Source organism: Hydra vulgaris, chromosome 02 (genome assembly GCF_038396675.1).
Source record: "Hydra vulgaris chromosome 02, alternate assembly HydraT2T_AEP".
NCBI classification, from domain to species: Eukaryota; Metazoa; Cnidaria; class Hydrozoa; order Anthoathecata; family Hydridae; genus Hydra; species Hydra vulgaris.
In genome coordinates this window covers 22,966,205-22,976,140 of record NC_088921.1, presented here as the reverse complement: position 1 = coordinate 22,976,140, position 9,936 = coordinate 22,966,205, and the positions used below count along the sequence as shown (strand labels likewise).

At 27.6% G+C, this 9,936-nt stretch overlaps 1 protein-coding gene across 1 annotated transcript; it reads right to left on the bottom strand.

Moving 5' to 3' along the window:
- Positions 1–4,393: 4,393 nt before the first annotated feature.
- Positions 4,394–9,619, bottom strand: LOC136075937 (putative nuclease HARBI1). Its single transcript, XM_065789386.1, has 4 exons — positions 9,565–9,619; positions 6,526–6,789; positions 5,443–5,680; positions 4,394–4,754 (listed from the first exon to the last, which is right to left on the bottom strand). The coding sequence occupies exons 1-4, from the start codon at positions 9,617–9,619 to the stop codon at positions 4,394–4,396; spliced, it is 918 nt and encodes a 305-aa protein (XP_065645458.1).
- Positions 9,620–9,936: the final 317 nt, after the last annotated feature.

Sequence of the window (9,936 nt, the reverse complement as noted above, 5' to 3'; positions counted from 1 at the left end):
CTTGCATTTAAAAAGTTATTCAATTTTTTTCTTTATTTAATTATAAACTTCAATGTTTTTGTTGGAAATGAACAAATAATTTTTTTTTTCAGAAAATTTATTGCAAGGTGCTAAAATGATACAGTTACTAAAACCTCTATTTTGTGCTTTGCTACGCAAACCAATAAATAACCCGCAGTACTTTTTAATTACGAAAGTTTTGCATTCCAAATTTCCAAAGAACCAGGGTGCTTATTCACCAAACTTTCGTATTTTTTGCGCAGCTCAACTAAGGTTACGGAAATCGTAAGTTCAAGTTACTATATGGTATTCACCAATGTTTCGCAGCATTTCCGTAAAGTTAGGGTTGCGCATAAGTTGCGCTGAACTTACGCAAAACCTTACGCAAAAAAAAGAACCGAGTAGATTTTTTGTTTAATGAACGAAGTTTTCGTAATTTCCTCTATCAAAACATATTTTTCTGCAGATGAATTCACATAACTTCTGTAATAAAAAAATAAAATTATTAGGTAAGGAAGCGTAAACTGATCAAATAACAAGCCGTTATCAAGTTCTCTTGTAAATTATTTAGTTATTAGCAGTTAAAAGTTTTAAAATAATAGAAATTGATTTATAAAATAAAGGTAAAATACTTGAATTGTTTTCTTAAATAATAATAAAATAATTTTAGAAAAGTATTTTATTAATAAGTTGTTACTAGTAATAATATCATATACTATTTAAAATCTAATAATTAGATTTTTTATGTTTTTAACAAGTACTTAAAAGGTACTAAAAAACTGCTATTACCAATATATTATACTGTTATAACAGTTTTTAGCTATGTTCGTTGTTAAGATTTTAGGATGTAGTTTAATATCATTAACGGCTTCAAAAATTTTATATATTTAAGTACTCTCAATAAATGTTCAATAGCTAAAACTAAAACTTAAAGTTTTGCAACTTTTAGATTATAACTACAGTTGTTTCAGTTAAATTTAAGTTAAACTTGCAAGTTAGTCAATTTTCAGATTAAAATTTAAATATCTTCTTTAATTCTTCTATTATTCAAACTACACTTTATTTTGGTTTATATTTTCAAAAAATATGAAATTGTTTTAGAATTTGTCAATTGTTTTAGATAAAATTGTTTTAGAATTGTCAAAAAGTTTAAAAAAAATGATCTGAAAATTGGACTCACGAACAGTTGCTTGTTTTGGTGCAAGCATACAATAAGAATAAAGAATCTTTTGATGGAAAATTTTCTCAAGGTGTTTTTTTTTAATGCTATTACTTAATTTCAAACTTAATAAATTTAAACTTAAACATATAATTTCTGCATTAAACTTATTTTTAACTATATCTTTATAATTTATGAACTAGAATTAACAGTTACACTTGCTTTCAATGTTGTTCCAACTAACTTTTTTTATCAGACATTTTGCTGTAAATTTTGCTTAATTTTATAATTATTTCGACATTGTTTTCATTTTTTGAGTTCAGAAAATCTAAGCATGATTTAATTGAATGTTATTATAGGCGGTTTAAATAACCAATTAAAAAAAAAATTACATGGTATCAAAGTTTAAGTTAATTTGCTGGTTGAATATGTTATTATGAGTATTAAATGCTTCTTTATTTAATAGGTAGTGCATGTTTTGTAAATGTATATAGATATTTTTTTTTTTCCAGGGATTTCAAAACTAACAAAAGATGGCATATGGTCCAAAATTGCTGACCATGTCTCTTCAATTGGTTCTGATAGAACAGTGCAACAATGTAAAAACAAATTATCAGATCAAAAGTCAGACAGCAAGGCAAAAGCAGCTCGTATTACTTTTAGTTTGTGTAAGACAAGAGGAGGCATGGGAAGTGGTGAAGAACTGAAATTGATTGTTCAAGAATTGGTCAACAAAATGCCAAAAGTTTCCTACATGGTAAAATAATACACATTTTAAAATTTTACCCTCTTACATTTACCTTTTTATTAAGTAAGGCAGGTTTCGGAAAAATCATTACAAATGAAAATAATGATTTTTTTTAAACTTTAATTTTTATATCCAACCGTCAGGTCTATGTTTATAAAGTTTTGATACAGATTTATAAAAATTGCTGTTCTTTATTTCAGGGAATTCCAGAAGGAATTGACACTCAACAAAAGCACTGCAGAATAGATCACGATGAAGAAGTTAACTTTGATATGATAACGGGGAACTTTGTTCTGCAACCCGTAGAAAAAATGAACAATCAGTTAATTAAAGTAAAGTTATTCTGCAAAGAATTATCTTCACACGCTAAATGTACAAAACAGCAATTGTAAACATTTTGATCTATATCTTAACCTTTCACTTTAAGTTAACATATTCACTATAGCTTTTTATTAAAAAAGTTGTTTTATGTCATATTATCTTAGATGACCAATAGCAAAACTGTGCCTAAAATACTTAACGTAGACCGTTTTAATGAACATAGCAAAACACATATTTCACAGCCTGATGAGAAAGAAGACTTTGTCAAGGTAAATATTATTTTTTTTTTTACATAGAGCAAAAATATTAAAGTCATTATTCGTAGAATTTAATATTGAGCATTATATTGTTGTTTTGGTATTTATTTTTTTTTTTTTTCATTGTTTCCTCTTTTGTTCAATATAAAAACAATTAAGTTTTTATTATTTTATTTAAAAAAAAAAATGTAAATGTTGAAAGAATCAAACTTTTTCAAAGAGAAAAATTATTTTGCGGCGATCTTTATCTTCAATGGCTTCATTTTCTTCATCGCAGTCTTCTCAGTTATTGACTCCGCTTGATACTTCAACAACAGAAGTTCATCTTGCAGGTTCTTCACTAACTGCAGATCCTTTGTTGATATTACAACATGAAACTGCTTCTGAAATCCCGTTATTAAAAAAAAGGTACATTTTACAGAAATAAGTTGACTTTAGTTTTTATGTTCAGAGAAAAAAAATTCGAAATAGCTTTTAGGGTGTGTGAAGCAATATTAAAGGACGTTGTATTCTTTTTTAACAAAAAATAAATTGAAAATAAAATATTTAAATGAAAAAAGGTTTTTTTTTCTTTTAAAATTTCTTGGCTAAAAAAATTTTATTTGGTTTTGGTTTGTAAAAATTAAATAAACGATTAACAAATCAAAAGTTCAACCATTAGGACTTTCTTAGGATAGGTCATTTATTTTGCCTTCTTGTTCTAATTATGTCTCAACTTTAATTAGCAAAATTTATTTGTTTGTATAGTTACTAAAAAGTTGTGCTTTTTTTTTCTGTGCGTTTTGCTTTTTTTTAATCTAATTTAACAATACTTTATAGGAACACCGTTATAAAACACCGGTAAGAAAAACTACTAGAAGAAAGCTGTCGTCATTCAATGGGATGAATATATGGCTAACATGTCAAAAATTGGAGAGGAAATTGTTGCAGCCGAACAGAGTATAGCCACTGTTCTCAGCCGTTCTATTCCGAGCGAAAACCTCCTCTTTGCAAGTATTGCTGAAACATTGACTCGAATTGCAACCTTACCAGAATGTTTTGCCAACTCCGCTAAAAGAATTGCTTGTTCACTGGAAAAGATTGCTGCGGCTGACGCAGAAAATAAAGTACTGAATTTATGAGTTATTATTGACAGAAAATAAATTTGCACATAACTAGATAAAGCAAGATGTGCACACATTTTTTGCTTAAAAAATTAGCTCATTATTTAAGGTTTATAACTACCAAAACGATATATGGAATAATATCAAGCAATTTTGCAAATCTTACGTCCAGTTTCATACAAAAAAAAGGGAAAAGAGGGGTTCAGAATTGCTTAATCTGATCAACAATTACATTTTATAAAGAACTTGTAACTTTTTACATTTAATATACAATTAAACATCCCCTGACTGGGGCAAACTTTTTATTATATTCTTTTTCTGAGACTCCAATTAACTCTTTATATTTGCAAATCAATCTCATTTGACATAAACATGAACATACTTAAATTTATATGCCTAAAAATGTCATATCTAAAACAAAATATCCTGCAGGCATCCATGCAACAATTTTACAATATATCATTGCCTTTGATTTGCAAACACATAGTCTTTAATTTGCCACCTTCTTAAAATATCACGTCGAATTTGGTTTGTTTGAGTTAATTCAAGTTAAATACCATACACATAATCTTCATTATTGTCCTCAAGCTAATGTAATCTGGAATTTTTGATCTTATAATAAGGAAATTAATAACCTTATAGTTAGGAAATCTATCTTTTTAATTAATCTTATTTTTATCTATTATTATGTATTTTTATTTTAATAATCTTATAATAAGGAAATTAATAATCTCATAATAAGGAATTAATAATCTTATAATAAGGAAATGCAAAAGTTTTCCAGTAAAATGCAAGTAAAAAATATTTAGCAAATTGTTGGGGTGTACTGAAGTGTTCCACCACTTTTGTGCAAACACCTCCGATGGTTTTTGAGACGTCCAATGGCTCGCTCCACATCACTACGTACCTGGCGGTGAACTTTATTAAAGTATATTTCTTCTGGTGTAGTTGGCTTATTAAATGGTGTAATCAGGACTGGTGACAACCCATATCCTGAGTCTGCAAAAAGGAAGCCTTGTCTTGGATCATATTCTAACGTCTGTTTTAATGCAGAATTCGAAAAAACAAATGCGTCATGGCACGATCCAGGATACTTTGCAACAACACCTCTAAACTTTTCATCAGCTTCAATGACAACTTGACAGTTTAAAGCAGGATATCCTTTTCTAAAAAAACAAGTTAAAAATCTTTTAAATGTTCAAATGTTTAAAAATCAGAGAGGGCAGCAAAAACCGTTTTTGGGAAAAATTTACACCATGTTAGAACAACTGTTCACCTTGGCCCAAACAAAATTGCTTTTTTACATGACCTTGTTATTTTAAGTTTAGCACCTACGTTAAATAACTAGATGTTTTCAAACTTTACAGAACTATGATGTGCTATTTAAAATATAAAAAAAAACTTTACTTTTTGTAATAAACATGTTTCACTTTGTGAAATGGAAGTATTTTCTCTTCGTAAATTAAATATTTTTTTTACATATTATTAACAACATGAAGCGCTTTATAATAGCTTAGTAATGTGAAGTAAAATACAGCTTAAAAAAGCATTAGCACTAAAAAAAAAAAAAGAAATTGTAAATAATTTTTTATAAAGAATAGCAGAACAGAAATATTTTTTTTGAAGCTTGTATGCATTATATGCAAACATAAATAGACAGAATAAATTTGTGAAACAAAGGCTATTTTTAATTTCTCATACTAGCTACGCCTGTGTAAGTAGGCCAAGCAGTGCACACTTTAAACTTTTGACTAATGACTTAAAGCAATATAATCAAAATGATCAGGTATCAAATTAAAATGATCAGGTATCAAATCAAAATCATCAGGTATCAAAATAAAAAGATGTGTTAACCTGCAAATGTATGCTGGCTCATCAGCCCCAGTAACTCCTTTGATTTGTATCATTGTACCATCTATTACTCCAAAAAGACCTTTAACTCCAAATGATTGAAAGTACTTTCTCTTTGTTTTAGTCATCTCCTCTGGACTATCATACCATCTGACAAGGTAATGATAGTGCTGAATAAAAATTTTGCAAAACTGATGAAGTATGCGACTATAGCTTGACTGGCTTACATGAGAGGTGTCACCTAAATTTACATAAAACAACATGTGAACGAAATATGCATATTGACCATTATATTCAATTAAACAAAAGCAAGTTAGTTAAAAAAGAGAAAAGTGAACTTTGACAAGGCTAAACTCCAAATAATTTGAAAAATCCAGTCATCTTACCAAAAGTCTGCAAAATATAAAATCACAATCAACAGTAGAAGGGTGCAGCGTAAAAATTAATCTTTTAATACAATCTATTATGCTAAGTTAAAAAAAATTAGGTTTTTTTTATTTTTTCTATATAATAATGAAGCATCATATTTAAATATAAAGAAAAAAGATATTTAATTTTACTTCATAACGATTGATAAACTGAAAAAAGAATAAAGTTATTTCTAAATAAGCGAACATGATTAGTCTATAAACAGGGTTGCCACTCCAATTTTTTTCTCTAAGTTTTCCATTAGTAAAGAAAATTTTCCCCCAAATTTAACTTTTGAAACTCCCTGAACTTCTCCATAATCTTTCCAGGTTATCCTGAAGATTTTGTTTATGCAAGTTAAAACATTATTTTTACTAACAAGCTAAAGGTTTTTCAACAGCATTTATATCTTACAAATTCATTGCTATCTCTATTAACAAGCCATTTCTTAAAAAAAGCATAAACTATGGAACAAATAATGGAAAAAAGAGTTTTTGAGGTTTTCCCTTGGATTTTTGCTACCTCAAGGTTTGCTATGTATTGCATGGTTTAAAAACCCTGTATAAAGCACCGCCTTTAAGCTCCATTTGTAACAATCCATTAATAACAAGCATATTTAACAATAAAAAATCATAAGATTGTAGCTAATCTTTTTTTGAATTGACTAATAATACTTACCTATTACTGCTTGAAAACTCCCAGTTGACAAAAACCTTAGCGCTATTAGTACTTTTGCTTCTGAAGATATTGGGTTGCTTCTCAATGTGATTGGTGACAAATCATTGCGTAAAGTGTTGACAATATCTCTTCTATCATTTTCTAGTAAACGAAGTTTTTGAATACATTCCACATTAGAGTAACCGCTTAAAGCAACATGTTGAGTCTCACGCCAAAGATGATCTTGACCATGTGCAGTTAGAATAATTGAAATATCCATTTTGACTAAATTATTTATAAAGCTGTTAAAACAAAGATATGAACTATGATCAAAGCACCAATTAAGACACATACCTTTTTTAAAAAAAAGTTGTGAAGAAGAACATACATTTAACGATAATAACATTACGTCTTTAAAAGATGTTATATTGTTGTATAATATATATATATATATATATTTATATATATATATCATGTCATATAAGATGCTATATCGTTATATACTGTCGTGAATAACGTCTTTAAGATGCAATTAGCGTGTGTGTAGGTGTTAAAGTGTGTAAAGTGTTAAATTTGCATGGGTGTTAATGTACATAGTTGTTAAGCATGTAGTGTCTTAATGTATTAAATATGTTAAAATGACGCGGTTGTAAAACTGTACACAAGGCGAGTGTAGTTTGTAATCATTGTATGATTCACAGTCATATGGAAAAAATGTTATCAAGTTCATAAAAAAAACAGTGACTCCTTAGTGTCTCAGGGAAAGTCTGAATTGTTTCCCACAATATAAGATATCTTAAGCCAAACATATATAATAATACAACATCGTAATAAGATGTTATGTCATTATGATGCAGTTATTTTTTGTTAATATCTGTGATTATTGTTAACCCTTGCTATAATATATAAAATTTACATATGTTAAGAGCCCTAATAACATATCAATCTGACAATAGAAGTTCATATGTATCATAAAAATACAACGCTGTTCTTATTATTTATTGATTTTTAAGTTACGCCAAAGTTAAGGCAGCTCATAGCAAGCGTAACTTTTTTTGCGTATATTGAGTTGAGCAAGTTTTTAAAAAGTTTGGTGAATACCATTTGAGTTTGGTGAATACCGATAGTTAAGGTTGAACTTACGCAAAAACTAACGAAAGTTTTTTTTCAGCGCAGCTGCGCAAGTTTTTGTGAATACGACTTTTACAGTTTTGAACTTACACCAAACTTACGCCAAACTTACGCAAAAAAAAAGTTTGGTGAATAAGCTCCAAGATTTGTTCCGAAGGATTTAAAGTTCAAAATTTATTAATTTATTCATTTTTAGTTGTTTTGGAACGTATATCGGTAAAGTATTTAATAGTATAAATTGTGTGTGTAGTATATATATATATATATATATATATATATATATATATATATATATATATATATATATATATATATATATATATATATATATATATATACATATGTTTTAGTCTTATAAAACTATCGGAAAAATGGTTAAAATGTTATAGTGTGTATATAACTTGAGTTTGCTATTGAAGCCTGGTCTTCATATCTACAAAGAGATATGTACGTTAGAGTGTAACAATCACAGAAATCAACCATAAGTCATACGAGGAAAGTCTCCTTATTCTTAGACCTACAATTTTTGAAGAAAGAAGAAATCGAGGTGATTTGATTCAGCAATTTGAAATCGTTGACCGTATCGAAAAAATAGGATTTGCCGTACCACAGGTACATGCGCCATTATTATTGCATTACTGAACGAGGGCACTATCGACGATTAACTAAGCAAGTTATCAAAAATTACGATGAGCGGATACATATTTCACTAACCGTGTGGTAAATGTGTTTTTTTCATACATATTTATATTTTTTCATACATATTATATTTTTACGATGAGAGGATACATATTTTCACTAACCGTGTGGTAAATTTTTAAATTTTTTATTGTATTTAATATTTAATACCAGTTTCTAATTTCTGAATAAACAAGTTCAATTCAAATTAATCAAAATTCATTAATTTTAATGTTTCTTTGATTTAAAACGCGCCGACAATGTCTGTAGGACCTTGATATCACTTGATGGAAATTTTCAAATTTCAAAATGAAATACTTTTATAATACCTAAAACAATAACCGTTAGATGCAAAATAAACATGGGGTCATAATAAACGAACAATAAGATTATTTTAAAACAATTCACATTGGTTTATTTTAAATTATTTTTGGACAAAGAGTGGATAATATGCTATAAAATTAATTGAGAGAAAAGATTTTCTAATAAATAAGATTCCTTTTTTTTTTATATGTTGCGCAAAAAGTCTATTTAACTATAACTTAGAGGGTATAAATCACATTACGTGCCATAAACACCGGCTAAATCAGACGCGAAAAGCTCATAAAGTATAATTACGATAATTGTATAAAAATATAGATCAATTATGTGATCTTGCTCTACTGAGCGAAAAATGAAACTTTGATAATATAATTTAATAATTTTTGTCAGCTCAATCTAGAAATATTTAATTTGTGTGCTTTTTTATTCAATCTTAAAGTACAGTAAACTTTCAGTTATTCGAAACTCTTCGGGGAATAAGAATTTACTTTAAAGGGAACCGCTCACAGGAGGATCAAGCCACATGAACGTATGGAGAAGAGGGGTAGGGATAAATTATAAAAGTACAAAAAAATTTTACACTTTGTCGTTTACAAAAACAAACAATGCTTCTGAAAAAAGATCGTAATGATCTTATCGGAAGAACCTTTTGCAAGATTTTTACATCAATACATAAACAAGACAAAAAGTTACAATAAATCATGATATTAATCAAACCACTACACACTATAAAATTATGCTGTTATATTTAACAAAATTATAACAGCATTGGGATACGATATAACAGCATAAATGGCGTTATTTTGTGTCATTATGGTGTTATAATGCTGTTATTTTTTCAAAAATGCTGTTATATTTATTTAAATAATAGCAAAAATAACAGCAAAATGCTGTTATTTAAATTTAAATAACAGCAAAATGCTGTTATACCGTTATCCAATGGCATTATATTTGGTGTTATATTCGAAATCCAAGCTAACAGCATAATATGCTGTTATATATATATATTTTTTTTTTACATGTTTTGATTTTATTCAAGTAAAACCTAAATCATTTATACACTACATTATATATTTAATACCAACTATCTGATGTATTTAACAATCTTTCAATGCTAATATTACTAATAATGCATAAAATACATACTATAAAATATTTTTAATATATACAATGACGAAATAAATTCATTTTAACATATTTGTAAATAAAACACCATAAACCATTTCATATCAATGATCTATTAATAAATCTGGTAATTTATGTAACTACTTAAACCAAGGATTAGTTTTTATATTTTTAAAT